Below are 15998 nucleotides of genomic sequence, written 5' to 3' on the forward strand. Positions count from 1 at the left end.
ATGGGCTCTGAGCTCATGCCACACTGGGCAGGCTCCTGACCTCCTGCACAGGTTGGAAACTCCTGTCCTGAGGCTCCCAGCAGAATTTAGGATCAGGATATCCACCCAAAAGTTAGGCTCTGCCAAGGGTTGCATGAGTGTCTGTGAGTTCACCAACAAGAGTAACCAATTCCCATGGTGCAGAAGTTTAAACACATGTACGATTAGTCAACAAAGAAGTATCAGTGACAGTGGTGAATGTACATTGTTGTAAAGGAACCTAAAGGCCAAATTATCCCTGTGGATGGTCTGTTCTCTCACCAATACAATTGCTTTAATCTTGTTTGCCTTTTTCCTCTCAGCTGTAAATCATGCACAGCAAATTTAAGAAAACTGGAACAGACCTAAGGTGATGGCAAACAGCTTGCTTAAGTCACTCTACTGGAATGTGGTTTGCACCCTTGCTCAGCTCTAGAAGACCCCGGGGAAGAATGCCATGGCATTTTTAAAGCTCTTTTGGCAGAAACACAGGTTCCCCAGGCAACAGTGAAGAATCGCAAAAACACTCCCAAAGCACTGCTGCCCATTAACTGCTTTCTCCAAAGGATGATCTCTTACAGACTCATGTCTAATTAAAGGCAATGCCAGGTGTGAGTTTGGAAAACTTGAAGGCTACAGAGGGAGTCTCCAACAGCATAGGTCCTTTGTCTGCAACAAGGCCAGTCTGGTTTGCACCTCTGTGAGGACACAGAGAATGAACCACGTAACTTAGATGTTAGTGGAAGAATTCTTGCTGCCTTGTCCTTTTGTGTACTGCATTTTTAATACATATTACCTGTGTTGCTTGGTTACTCTCAAACATTCCAATGCAGTTTTTAAAAATACATTTATTGTCTTGCCATGCACTCTCTGCTCAAAAATAAGCACTCAAGGAAGCAACACAGTTACACACAACACAGTTGTGCTTGGCAACACAGAGCTGGAGGCTGATGGATTCTAACACCATGTAGAACTCACTGACCTGCTTCCCAAGCCCTTAGCTGCCGTATGTGCTATGGAAGAACAGCAGCAGAGACTGCTCTGTCCTGTCTGAGCTGCCCCAGAATCATTCCAGAGCATGTCTAATGAGAAAAGAGCTATTATGAATTCAAAATTTCCACTGTTTACATTAATGGACAAACAAACTATGAAGCAGGAGCTCTGGAATCAAACACCATGAAACATTATCAGAGCACAAACTCTAATGACGGCATTTCCCTTACACTTTTCCTCTTGCCTACTTCCTAACGTAAATGTCTATGCAAATACATGCAAAGGATTCTAAAATAATTGGTGCAAAGCTCTGGTCTGCAAACGGACACTAAACGTGAGTTTAGTGAGTTTAGCAGCCTGTGGAGAGCACATCTCTGTGAGGTGGAGAATGATGGTAGCTATTTGACTGGTTTTCATGACAATCAAGTGTGCTCAGGGGAATGTTTCTGGACCAGCATCCAGCCTGATTTTCACATCCACACAACACTGGATGGATTGCAAATCCTGAACTGAACACTGACTCAGTCTCTTGAATGGATGGTAACTGAGCACTAGACACCCATTTAAAGAAAGCTGGAAGCTTTTACAGGTGGCTTGGAGTTTAAGGCACCATTTGGAGTTAGAAAAGAAAGCTCATGTAGACACAGCCTTCACCTCACCTCTGCAGCTAAAGGGTAATGAAAGAGGTCCTGGACAGGTGAAGATGGTCATCTTTAACATACTTGAAAAGTGTGAGCTCAAAACCAAAGCATGGATTTTCTGTGAGAAACATCTGAGAATAAAAAATTGAAGCTTACACTTCTGTATCTTGTTCTGTATCTTATTCTGAGTCTTGACTCAGGTGGGAGTGATCATGGAGGGCAGTAAACAGCAGTTTTACAGACGAAAAGCAAGGTGTCCTGGAAAGATAAGGTCCCTGAGGCCAAAAAAACCCCTAGAACAACAAAACCTAAACATAAGAGGGGCTGTAGCTAAAAAAAAGGGAATAAAAAAGAATGAAAGGTACACCATTATTCTACGCAGGCAGAGAGTAATGCACACTTTTTGCTCAGAAGTTTTGAAGAAAGTCAGGTTCAGATCCCTGGTGACAGAAAGAGAATTCTTTTCAGTACTGTGTTCTAGCTTGCATTCATTAAAGACAATGAATGAATTAACAGAACTGTCTCATTTATAACTCATGATGTGTGGACGTGCAAGACTCCTCTACCTTATTTGCTTTGACAATGTAAATCAAAATCATCTCCTCTCAAGAGCGTGTTCATAAGTTTAACACTTCAGCCAGTCAAATTCATTCCTGTTGTGTGCGGACAAAGAGCAGCCACTAAACCTGCACATACACAGAGCTTTGGGGTGTTACAACTACCCTTTTTTCTAATGCTTTAGCACCTCTGACTCTGTCAAGCAGGAACCAAATCCCTGCTCAGTCACAAATCCTGTCTACAGCTTTGGCAAGAGGGTAATCCTCAAAGCTGGCTGTCACCACTGCCTCTGGACCAGTCTGCTCACAGAGGGATCCCTCCTGTCCCCTATTCCAGTCTGGGCACAGACACTCCCCACAGGCTCCTGTCACTGACACTCAGTGTGAACCTATGGCCCCAGGACAGGTCCACTGACCTGAGAGTCCTCCAAGAATGTAGCAGAGGCAAGTGTGACTGAGGAGTGGCTTGTGTTGGGTACAGCTGCAGTAGGGTAGGAGGACAATGTGGAGAGAGTTGCTGCCCTCTCCACAGGGAGAGACCCCTGCACCACAAGGGAAAACACAGGTCACCAGGTGACAGGCTGTGTTCAGCAGGTCCCAAAAGTCACCACTGACCTACATCCCCTCCTGCCTAGCTCTCCCACAAAAGCTCACCATCTCTCTCTTCCATTTGCCCCATCCTTGATTAGAGAGCAGACACCCAGGCCTGCAGAGGCACAGCTTTCCCAGTCTGCATTCACCTCCAGGAGGTGGGTGTCTTACTCCAACTGATCAGACACATCACAGGGAGTCACTGTGCCTGTCCAGGGCCATACACCAAAGACAAGAACATCCAAGACAATTGTGCAAGAATTACACATGTATTCTTTCTTGAAGAGCACAGCAAGAAATCCTTTACTAAGGAAGTCCTTGGACAGAGATGATGCATAACTCCACCCATATATGAGGGCATCTGCTCCTGGATGCTGAGGAAATGTGCCTGCCTTGCCAGGAGCTGGCTACAGTCAAGATCAACAGCTTTGAAGGGCAAGTGGCCATGCAGGGAGCTTGGCTGGCTCAGGCTGGCAGATGAGGAGGCTCAGATTGCTTTGGAGCACAACCAAAAATATCAGAGCAGACTTTGTGAACAAATCTAAGAAAACCATGAAGTCTGACAACATTTCAAAGACCACTTTTGTGGATGTCTAAGGCAACTTTTCCTTCAGTGTTTCAAGAGTAAGGTCAACTCTGGTTGGGCAATGTGAAGCAAAGACAGCATGGGATTTTTTTGGAAGTAGTGCAATGCTTTGAATTCTCACTTCCTCTTGTCTGCCAAAATAAAGTGATGTAAATCACTCAGTGTAATAGGAAGAACCATAATGGTAGGAAAAGGAGTTTTTAAAAATACTATTTTATTATAATAATAATAATACTTCAAAAGATTATTTAGTCATTGAGCTTTATTATTATTTAAATTAATGAAAGCTGAGGCATAGAGGCATGAAGACCTAAATCAGAACCATTGCTATTCTTGAGAGGAAGACTCTATCCTGTGGCTGAAGTTTCAGAATATCATACGAGGCCTGATGAGAATATGTACACACACAGAAGGAAGGAACCTTTCCTCTGGAAATTTGGGAGGCATACGTGAACATCTGACATACACAGATCTGGAGCCCAGCTAGGCTTTTTTTTCTTGAGCTTGTTTTGCAGCCAAGGAGCAGTTGCTGAGCAGCCTCTCCTGGTAGAAATGAATTACTGCTTTTCCACAAGAATTGTAATTCAAGTTTTTAATTCCAGCTACAGTCACTGAAACCAAGTTATTCTCTAACACTTTACCATGCTGTTAGTGAAAATCTGAAGTGATTTAAAAACACACTCTAGAAAATCATGTTAAGCTGAATTTTGGTGAAGATCCGAAAGTGCCACTATTAAATCAGGTATCTGAGAAGATGAATCATCCATTGCTTCAAACAGTTCATGACCCTCAATGTGTCACACTCCACACACTGCTGTAAATTTCAGTTATTTGTATAGAAATTGAAATCTGTTTTCAAGCAAACACTTAAGGACATTTTTTCCTTTATTATGAAAACCACTTACATGCTTACATGTATTGCTAACTTCGATTGACTTCTGTTTAACTGTTTTGCTAAATCTAAACATTAGACAAGATTACTCACAGTCAGGCTTTGTGGACACTTAAACGTTTGGGGGTTTAACCATGTAAAAACAATAATAGCACATAAAATGCACTTTCTAAGTTACCTGTGGTGAAGGCAAAGCAAGTTACTTATTTTAATGTTATTGAGTATTTACCAGTATACCAGTCCTCACTATACCCTGAACTATTGGCAGAATCTGACATTTAGACCAATTAGACTACTGTCACAATCAGCATAAAAACTGCATTAGTGTAATCTAACCAAGATAGCAGAGTATTATTTATCCCAGCACAAACGAAGATGCAGGCAGAATAAAAAGCATTGTTGCAAGATGCTAAATATCAATGCTTTTTCTACTAAATTAATGTAGCAAAAGAAATACAAAGAAAAGAGATCATATCATGTAAAATTTTTGTCAAGGCCAATTCACATACTTTAATACAAATAAACACATGCATATCAGTGTTGACTAGTAAATCTCACAATCAGAAAACAGCGAGGTAATGAGAGCTTTACATTTCATAAAAAGAGAAGAAAAGGAGGAAAAGATATTTTTTTTAATTGTGCTTTGGTTAACAGAGAGAATGAGTTTGATAAACAAATGTCAGACTGTATTACCAAAAGCAGAAATAAGTCATATCCCGCTATGACAGATAACAACAGTGCTCATAGGCAGTCTGCTTACAAGTTGGTAAACTCTCTCTAATTTCTTCCAGAGAGCAAATTAAGACATAAAAGTAACTGATCTTTGTTGAGGCCACAGTTTCTCATATTTTTTTCAAGGACTCTGTTGGTTTATCATGCCCCAGATTGACTTTCTCCACTCATTTGCTCTTGTTTCTTTAGCTGAGGCAGGACAGAGGGATGAACTGAATCAGAAAAGTGATCCAGATTAAAACCCATTATCCAGTTCCAGTTCCAATGCACCATGTAAGCACAAAACCAGGTATCCAGGCACAGCTTAGGAGCCAAAACAGGATGTGGATGGAGTAGCTGCTGGAAAGAGGGGTGAAGGACAGCTTAAGCCTCTCTGTAATGCATAAAAACCCTACAGTACAATGTCACAGGAATTACATAGAAATAACTTGTTCTTCTCAAGTAAAATAATGGCTCCTGCCTCTTTCTTAGAGATGGTATTTTTCTGGAAATAACTGTTCTATCATCAATTCAACATATTTCTATGTATCTTATTAATGTGTTTTTGCCAGTTATAGATGTGCACAATAACGTTTTTTTTTCTAGTAGAACAGCATCACAACAAAACACCACATTTGTAAAATAACCCCCCATCTCCTCAGTTGCTGGGTAAAAGTGAACTAACATCTTTTCAAATTAGTAACTGAAAAGTATCCAGAGAAAGCACTAAGCTGCTGTAATGTTGTCTTTCCAGGGTAGGAACTTCAGTGCAGGAATCAATTCCGACATCAAGGCCACAAAACAAGGTGCCAAAACTAGACCAAAAGCCGGTGAGCAGAAGAAATGTATTCCCATATTTCCTCATATTTCCCATTTTCACCATCTTCCCCCTTTGACTGAGTTCCTCTGATGGAAAATGAATTTACTAAGAGAAACCATGTCCTGAACTGTCCAAATGCACACAAGCTTTTTAACAGCATCACACCACATGAGCGGGAGTCAGGCCACTAAACTGCACCATGATGGTGTGTTCCATTATAGGACAGAGCAACATCTCCCAAAGTTAATGTGCCACTGCACCATCATGATTCAAGTTATTTGACTGTAGTAGAATTTTCAGTTCTCAGATATTCTTAATGCAGTTTTCAGAGTCTCTTCATTCTAAACAACGCATATAACTATTTTTAACATTGCAATTCAAAGCAATTATCATTGTTCTTTGAGCAGCCATGTAGATATATACATATTTTCTAAATAAACCTTTAGTCATTTTCTCTGTTGAAAGAGGAGCTAATGTATTGTCAGTAATTAATGCAGCTTTGGTTATATTAAGACACATCACTTAGTTGTGAATGCCTTGGGAGATGGCACTACTTAATTTGCTGTGACTTTCCCTGGTCTCTGTGAATGATTAAGACACTTAATTTTCTTATTAAAGCAGTCACTTCCTTGTTAGTATTTTCTGTCACTATGATCAGTTTCTTCTGAAGTCATAACCTCAGCATTTCATTACAAACAACTAAAAACTTCCCCTCTGAAAATGAGAAAATTTGAGGAAATTTGATAAGCCTTATAAAACATTTCCTTTTTCATTGCATAAAAGGCAATGTCTTTTGCTCTTTCACACATATCCTGACTTTCTGGAATATTATTATCATAACCACAATTGTAATCCATATAAGGATGTAAATTTATCCAGCTAGAGGTACATATAATACACCTAAAATTGACCTTAGCATCAACCACAGATCTCAGTGGTAACTATATAGCACTTTGTGTCCCGAGTGACTAGAGCTCATGTGTTGTCCTCTACACAAGTAGTTTCTGTTCCACAATAGATATGATATATGGTATAAAGTTTGATTTATAAAATACAGCATTATTCACCAATTTTTATGTAAACAATAACTAGTCTGAAAATACATTTCAATTTTTTTTTTTCTTTTTTACCATAGAGAGAGCTGTTGTTTATGGAAATACTCTGTAGACAAATTCAGGGTTTTTATATGTCAGAGGAATGTAAATTCTTGCTGCTTGGAACATAACACAGTGGACTTGGTTTTAAACAGAAAAGCGATGTGAAGAAGGAAACAGCTTTCAGCAAAGCAGACTCAGTCATGTGGAAGTTACCCTGGAGACTAACCAAACTCTGTCAAAAAGCTCCCAGTCCTTTGCCTTACTCTAAGCAGGTCCTTCAATTTTCAAACAGTAAAGAATTTGAAGGAGTCTTCTCTTTCAGTTCTCCTCAAGTTCTCACTTTAGCCTTGCTAAAAATAGGCAAGGACACAGTTTCAGTTTTTCAGTTTTGCTATGGGTTTCAGCAGCTGAGAACACAGGAGAAGGTAAGAGCAGGCTGACACTTGCCTCCATGTGTACCTGTGTGAAATCAAGAGTCCCAGCATCACCACATTTATTTATTTGTGCAACGCAAGATCAAGACAGATTATATATATATTTTTAAACAACAATAGGACAAAACCGATTTGGATTTTACAGTAAAAACAAAGTGTACTGAGAAGCTGGTTTTGCTTAGCATTCTCTGACAGTTTAGACTTTTCCTGACACATACCACAAATTGGCTGAAACAGAAACTCCTTGGAAAAAGAAAGGGGGTGGTATCAGTACATTACAGAGAGGAAGGAGAAAGCTGTGTCCTTGTCACCCCCTGCACCTGATAGCCCTGCCCCAGGACCCACTGCAAAGCACTCAGGTCTGGCTCACTAAAACACAGGGGAAGCTCAGAAAAGCTCTGTTATCCTACCAACTAAAAAGGACACTGTGCCTTGGAAACAAACACCTCTGTCCTTCCTCAGGATGGCTGGATGCTGACATTCAGCTTCCTCCTTAGCTAGCAGGCTCGGTTCAGGCAGGTGAACTCACCTCACTGTCCTTTCTCTACATCAACTTGGCTGCAGAGTTTTTTGGAGTTTTGCAAAAGCACCAAAGCTGTTACTCAGCAACACAAAGAGAACTCCAGTGAACCCGTTTTTATTGCTAACCCTAAAATGTGTAGTGAGAGAAAACCAAACAAACCCCAAATATTTTGCAGATATTCAATGTTACTCTGAAAAATCTATTGTCTCTTCATCCTGTCTGCATGGCAAGCTTAAATTCATGTGATTGCCCCTTAAGTAGCCAGATTGATCAAGAAATTCAGACACAAGAGCACTTACCAGCAAACCTCAGGGGTGACAGAAATAACACTGCTCAATTTTATTCATTAACCTTATTTGCTTTTTCTGCATCTTCACAAATATCTATTAAAACTATTCTTTGGGCTTCATGCTTAATAGGAAGCAGCATCAGTAAAAATTCAGGTCGAGGACAACAAGGCAAGATGGTTATGATGAAAATTGCATCTGAAAACCTTCTCTCTTAATGTCAGTGTGGATCTTCACATTAAATTATACGAGAGGCTTAGGGCAGCAATGTAGAGGCATTAATGGTTAATGTAGTGGGACATGCTCCCTTGTAATTGCATCCTGTCATTGCTGCACAGCCTGTGAGATATTGTGAAGAAACAGACCCCAGTTTACAATCCCACATCAATGGATTTTCTCAAACTCAGAGGTAATTTTTCTTTCTGAATGAATTAGCAAACTCCATTGTATTAACAAATTTACCTGGAGGGCCATCACCTCTGGTTGGAAAAAGAAAAAAAGGGCCTTTTTGCCAATAAATTACAAAAACAAAAAGCCATGACCTGGGACAATACTTTTGGTTGGTGTAAACAGAATTCACCTATCAAGTAAGGGGGCTTTCCTCTAATGGAATTGGTATAATTGGTCCCCCTCATTTACATTTGTTGCATGTGGCCTGCCAGCAATTCTGAGGAAAAGAAGCACTCAGTGACAGAAAGGACATGGAAAAAAAGAAATGGAGCAAACACTATTACAACAAAGTAATTGAAAGGCCAAGAGAAAATGGAACTTGAACAACAATGAAAGCCTCATGTCTAATATAAATACTTTTAGGGCTCTAAAAGACAGTTTGGCACTGTGTCCACAGAGGCAGGCCATAATGAATGTGAAGCATATTATTTTATTGAGTAATTCCAGGAAATGTTTCAGATCTGTTAAATATTACTAAAGAGATAAATGATACCGGGAATTTTAACTTAAAATCTTGTGTCAATATAAATAACCTGATTATAAAGCTGAGCACTACTTTTGCTATCCTCTCATGGCATAATCTGCTTTTCTATCACTCTTCCATCCACAGTACCAAATGTTATGTACACGCCTCTATTGATCACTGCCAGGTCTCTGTATCTTTCCATCAGCTGCAATGCATCCAGATCTGTACAGTACTCAACACAACAAAGCATATACCCATCCTGTGGTCTTATCAGCACTCTCAGAGCACACCTTGTGCCATTTCATCTTTTGTGGTTCAGCTCACCCTGCCTGCACCTGACATTTGGCCAAGGACTACCAGTGCTGTGCTGATGGTGCAGAGCTGTCAAACATCCTCAGACTCATCAGGGAGAAGAAGGGAAAGTAAGTCATCCTGGGAGACTCATGGAGTTGTTGGGGCCACCAACAAATCTTCAGTACCAAACAACTAAGTGTTCAAGTCTAAAGGTGCAAGTTAAAGGTTTCTAATTGAAACAGCTCCTACTTACTTTATCTTTGTTCTCATGAGCTACAGTGGACCAAACTCCATCTTACTGAGTTACGTGGTGTATCTCCAAAACTGAAGTAACCTGCCTCCTGCTCTAACAGTTTCACATCTCTTTTCCTCCTTAGAGGCTTCCTTCTCAATCTTCAACCTGCAAGAACCAAATTTAACACTTGTGCTCTTAATAAAGAAAGAAATCAACAAAAGAGCAAGTAATTAGATACACAAATAAAAGCCTGAAATCAGAACTACACTATATATATCTCACAAATCCTCATGACAAACACCTAAGAAGCCTGAAATGCTTCCTAGCCTGTGGGGCCATGAATACTCCATTGTTGCCCTTCACTAAGTTCTGCTTTCATCTAATAACTATTTCAGGATGAGACAGCTCTGAAACCTCAGTATCTGTCATAAAAAGTCAACTTTATTACTTTTTATAATCTCTGGTAATAGAGATGTTTTAAGATACTATTTCCTAGAAATATGAATTGGCAGAAAATACCCCACTATTTAATATCACACTTCAAATGCCACTAATAAAATTCACTAATGGGAAAAAAAAACTGAACACTTGAGCCTGGATCATTCTCAATTAGGAACAGAGATCAAGGATACCAGTTTATCTTGCTCTGGATTGGTATGACTTCTAAATTCTCAGGTAGTTGGAGTGTCATTAATCTCCTCTGCTTGTCTGGGGGCTAAGCTGGAGACATCAGGATTATCCCTGGTATACCCTAGTATTGCAAAGAGATAAAGAACTTGGATACTTTCCTTTAATCCACAATGAGATCTTATTTAAAACAAGGGGTTGGGGGAAAAGAAGCTACAGAGGGTGAGAGTCAGCTCCTGTCTTAAATGAAGGGTCACTGTTTGCCAGAATAGTTATCCAGCCTTACACAGTGACCACCCCTCATCCCCACACATTATAACACCATTACAAAACACAGCAGAAAATTGTTTCCACCTGTCACATTATTCAGGGATCTGGCACTGGCACCAGCATTCAATATTGCCCAGTACTCACAATTCTAAGATCTCTTTTCAGATGCTTGTAACTAAACATGCATGAAGTGGGCATGAGAGAAGAATCCAGAAGGGAATTAATTAATTTGCATTCTTCACAGCGTTTGGAAGCTGATGAAGCTTTAAAAGCCTCCACTAAATGCAGAGATAAAAAATACATTCTTAATAACTAAATGCAACAACAGGCCTATGTGGGACACAAAATCTGATCATTCAGGTAAGAGCTTCTTTGATGCACAACAGAAGTCATTTCAGGTTGTAACAACCAGCTTGATTAATTTCCTACCTTTTGATCTCCATGTAATTTTAAAACTTTCTCTTTTTGAGTTAGTGAAATTTTTTTTTGAGGTACAACTCTTAGCTGTAACAGTTAATTCAGGTACTTTAGGAGACTGTTTTCTGTGTCAGTTCTATTCACAGGTAGAGAAAACCAACTCAAGGAACAAATTAAGGTATTTATTTTTGCATTGTTACAAATTTGTGGAGGGATTTTTCCATTAAATGTATTTCACAGACAACCTATTTGCACTCAGGCCTTTCAGCATTTTAATACGCTAAAATATATACTTTTGGTGCCATACAAATTATGGTTAAAAATAATTGTCAAGGACATACTGAGGGGACAAGAACTTTAAGCAAAATAACTCAAGTTGAAATAGTCAATTCCTTTCAACAGTGGTTTCTATTTCATGAGATTATATTCTTTATGCTAGCGAACTATATACAAACAATACCACAAAACTACCGTAAGTGCAAAAATGTAAAAAATATACACAAACATATACACAAATTGCATGTTTCTGTCTGAGCTACCTTACAGTTAAGAAATCCAGTACAAATGCATGATTTGTATTTATGTATTTGATTTGTAAGTATCTAATGTTTAATTGTAAACAAGATTCAGCATGTAGAGCAACTTAAAACAGTTGTCAGAAGCTTAAATCATGAGGCCTGGAGACTGAAGAACTGTGCACACTAGGATCCAAACTGACACATACCCACACGTTTTCTGACTTATATTGTTGCAGAGGCATTTAGGGTACTTAAAAGATTTAGAAGTATTCATCTACTTTAAAGAAATTCTTGAATTTCACTGTTTTACAAAATGCATACATTTTAATATTTGAAGGAAAATCAGAATCACATTTGCAGGTGTATGTTTCATGTTTGGTAAATGTCTTGTTCATAACCATTTAATAGCTTTTTGGTATATTAAGAAGCCTTTCTTCACAACTCAATTAAGGAACAGAAAATGAAAGCAAGCAATGGATGTTCACAATCAACCACTTAGTGAGCAAACAGAAGTAGACACATCCCTTAAGCACAGATGAACTCATGGGGGATTATCCAGTGTGTAACTGGCAATGCTGATCATTAGGCAAGTTCACATAGGGTACACTGCATGGCTAAAAACCTGCAGGATTAAGAAGACATAGTGAAAAGAAAATAGAAGCTGCCATCGATGTGATGACTTGCTGCTCTCAGTCACTGCTAAAATTCTTAGCAAGAATGGCTTGTTTTACAAAAGATGGCTGTCTTTTTTTCAGGTACTTCTGAGACACTCATCAATGTATTATTTGAAATACCTGGATATTTAAGAAAACCCAGGATGACAGTTCTGTCTATTAGGATGGTGCTGGGCTAAGTAACAGGAATAGCAGTAGTAGTGCTAGAGAATTTGGAGAGAATTAAAACATTGTCTAGGCCAGTTTACAGCCTCTACAAATATGAAAACTGCCCATATCAATAGCAACTGATTTCAGTAGAAAATTCAAGTACAATAATATTTTTGCCAATCTCCTTGTGCTAACAGAAAACACAGTAATGTCATCCATAAGCTTCCATATCAAGAAATATGTCCAGAGTCAAATTTCATTTTGTGTATTTTTTAAGTGCTTGAAAACTCTTACAGTACTGAGCAGAGCATTTGATGAATCCCTTTTCATACATGATACTTTTTGAATTAAAACACAAGCCAAGCCCTACAAGACATGTTCTGCAAACTAGTCTTAATGTTGACTCGTTTGATAAGTTCTGTGATTTTTTAGTATTTTAAACATTTTTAATATTGCAACAATGCAGAATGTACACCCAAAAATTAAAAAACCATTTCCAAAATAAAATGTTGAAAAAAATTTAGTCAATTTCACTGAAAAGGCTCAATAAAGTGCAAGCAGTAAATGAGAGGGTTTACATAGTGAAAAGTGAAGTTTAATAAATCTGTACAATCTATATTGCTGACAATGAGAGACAGCTACAAAAATGTTTTACCTTGATATCATGCCCTCATATAAAAATATATTCTAACTGCCTTGCACTACAATCAGACCTTGACAGAATTGAGAAAGAACACTGAAATGTCACCACTTTTTCTCAGCAGTGTCTGAAAGGCAAATATGTAGATTTATGCTACTGAAGTGTACTCTTAATTAAAGGGATGAACTGGATTAGCTAGTTACTAGTACTAGCTAATTACTAGTATAGTAATTGCCAATGAAAAAGGTGCATTGCTACTTACTTGCATTGATTCACCACCACTTCTTGAGAAGGCATTCAGGAGGTGCCACATTGCAAACATAGAATTCATTCCTGTGCAAAATGCTCGTGCTTTGAGCTCTCACTAAAGCAGAGCTCTCTAATTACTGAGCAGAAGTATGCACTACAGCAAGTATTTTTTACGTTTCATGTTATTAAATATGCAGGTATTTTTTCCTCTCAAAAATCTCCTCATGCTTGCAAGTCAATTAGCTGAAATAAGCAGGTCTTCAAAGTGTACCACAACTTCAATGATTCCAGTGAATTGAAACAAAACTTTACTATATCACCTGTCACCCTATGCAAGAGTTTGTTTTTACCTGGAGCTTTGTTTTATGAAAAATAGTAAAGCAGACTGCAAAAGTCTTCCCAACGGAGGGGACATTTTCAAATCATTTACTGTCCAGCCAGATTCTTTGGTGTTCAGAAATAGCTAGTATAGTACCAGCATGAACAAGCAGCACTTTTTTTCCTTCATACACTCCTGCTTGTCCCTTAAGGCCCATCAGCAAAGTTTCTGCTAGAGTCAGGTTAATTAAACAAAGAGAGTGAAAATATTTCCTCATCACCCTTTGAGACTGAAGTCTGATCAACAGCATCTGATGTCCCCCTTTCAGTGGGGATTTTCCAGATGGCATATGGGCAGGATTTCCACTTATGACTAGCACAGAACTATGACAAACATACATATTGGCTAGTCATTTAAAGTTTAATCTACTGAAATTCAAAATTAGTATTTTGCTATTCAAAAGAATCTTTACTTTTTATTCTCCAGTTTTTGCTAATACAAAAAAAAAGTTCATTATTGCACATCTATTGCCAAGACTTTTAACTGCCCCAAAATGGTGCAATGTCAGGTGCTTAATAAAGCTCTGTGGAGACGCATGTCACCTACTAAATGGTAAATAATGTCAGTACCAACTTCTATTTTTCAAGTTTTGCTTATTTAAAAACCTCTCACCCATTCCCAGTTTCAGTTAAAGGACCCCAAATACTCACTGTCAAAGAACTGATGACACACAATCTAAATTAAGAAAACCTTGTGAGAGCAGCAACTTTGCAACAATATGAACTTTAAATAAAAGCAGATTACTAAAATAAAGTATTTTAACTACGAAATTATGAAATAATTTGTTTTTACTTATGATTTTTCATTCTTACAAAGAACTGTTGGTGACAATTATAATTAATTGTTTTCCTGAAGTGTAGGTACTTTTAGCATTGCAATTAGTATAACAGTAGACAAAAAAAGTCTTTACATATGAGTTTAAATAAATTTAAGACACTTTTCTGTAGGATCATCATCAAATGATGCTCTTTTCAATAATTTGTGTAAGCTTCTAAACCACATAAAGGATAATGCACATTACATTTTATTCACACTATAAAAAAAGCACAATATACAGGCCATATCCTTTAAAGTGCAACACAACAGAACATTTCTGCAACATTCAGGTTCTTCAAAAACCCACAAAAGTAGGTATTTAATATTTAGGAACAAATTCTGTTCATAGGTGTATTGACACTGAATCTAAACTCTGAATGGCTATCAAGCTTGTCCTTGCTGTAAGTGCCACGCTAAAAGCGATGCTTATGACCACTAAACAGTGTTACCTTATCTGCTTCCATATTAGACAGCCTCATGTCTCATATCCACAATGAAAGGTTTTATCCTTTAGTCAGTGAAGAGCATCTGCAGAGCCCTTTATTGAAGATAGTTCTTTGACTTATGCTCAGAAAACCTCTTTAAAGTCCACTTGGCTTCACCACACAGGCTACTGCTTCAGATGTCAAATCTACCAAGAAAAATATGGTAAATGGAACAGAGCAAGCATGTCTCTGAGTTGGCAGCGCATGCTTCACTATGTTTGGCACTATCTACCAAATGTATTGGTAACACACAGTATAAGCACGTACCAATTTGCTTTTCACTTCATAAATATTTTTGGTTGGATGTTTTGCTAGTAACAGTTGGAAAACCTCATTTGATCCTGAGATGAGCGTGACAAAACAAAGTGAGCTCCATCTAAAGCTGCCAACAGGACATCCTTCTGCATTTCCAGCCTTGCTACCTGCCTGCTGAGCCAGATTTACAATCTCAGTCCTCCCCAAGGCGCCACTTCTGAGACTCTTCTTGACGCACATCTGGCCTGATCTGGTTTCTCATTCCACCCAGAACATTTGAGGTCGCCTCTGTTGCAACAATGAAAGGTTTCACCACAGTTGGAGGGATTTGGCGGAGGACTCCTCCTACTGCTCCAGTGACTCCTCTGTTCTCATGCTCACGAGCAGCAGTCTCATAGATGGTTTGGGCTGTGTCCGTAATCCCCTTTAAGAAAATAAAGCAAATCACTTACACTGAAAAAGAAAAGGCAACCTCTCCCAGTTTTAAGGGAAATTTTACACTGCTCGGCATTTTTCTTCTTGGTGAATTGTATTATAACTGTAGTAAAACAATACTGATATAAATATGATTTAGTTCTTCTAATGAGATTTAAAACAACAGTCTCCTATTAGAGATATAAATATTTCATGCAACTTCTGGTGGCACATCTTGTGCATAAGGAAAGAAACCTTGGGGTACTGTGAACTGTTGAAAAAATTACAAAATTCACTGGAAACTCAGCTGACACCTTACTTCATAGACACTACATAAGGTGCAACTAACAAAGTGTAATACAAAATATAATAAAAACAGGTCATAATTCTCATTTGTAGTACACTGTCATAGTAGAAAAAGGTTTCACTTCTTTTAAATCTCGCATTATGTTTAAACTTTACCGCCCTCAGAAGTAACAGTAACTGCAAAGGGGATTGAGCAGAAAGGG

At 38.5% G+C, this 15998-nt stretch overlaps 1 protein-coding gene across 6 annotated transcripts in view; it reads right to left on the reverse strand.

Moving 5' to 3' along the window:
- Positions 1-15998, reverse strand: part of ATG2B (autophagy related 2B) — an 82971-nt gene that overhangs the window by 21059 nt on the left and 45914 nt on the right. For 4 of the 6 annotated variants that reach the window (XM_086893812.1, XM_086893809.1, XM_086893811.1 and 1 more), the window contains one exon: positions 11071-15499. In XM_086893812.1, the coding sequence (XP_086749938.1) occupies positions 15269-15499 (231 nt within the window). In that variant the 3' untranslated portion in view covers positions 11071-15268. Of the gene's footprint in view, positions 1-9613; positions 9761-11070; positions 15500-15998 lie in introns of those variants that run through there. The other 2 variants (XR_015288264.1, XR_015288263.1) reach the window with 2 other exon arrangements.

Source organism: Cyanistes caeruleus, chromosome 6 (assembly GCF_971803275.1).
Source record: "Cyanistes caeruleus chromosome 6, bCyaCae1.hap1.1, whole genome shotgun sequence".
Lineage (NCBI taxonomy): Eukaryota > Metazoa > Chordata > Aves > Passeriformes > Paridae > Cyanistes > Cyanistes caeruleus.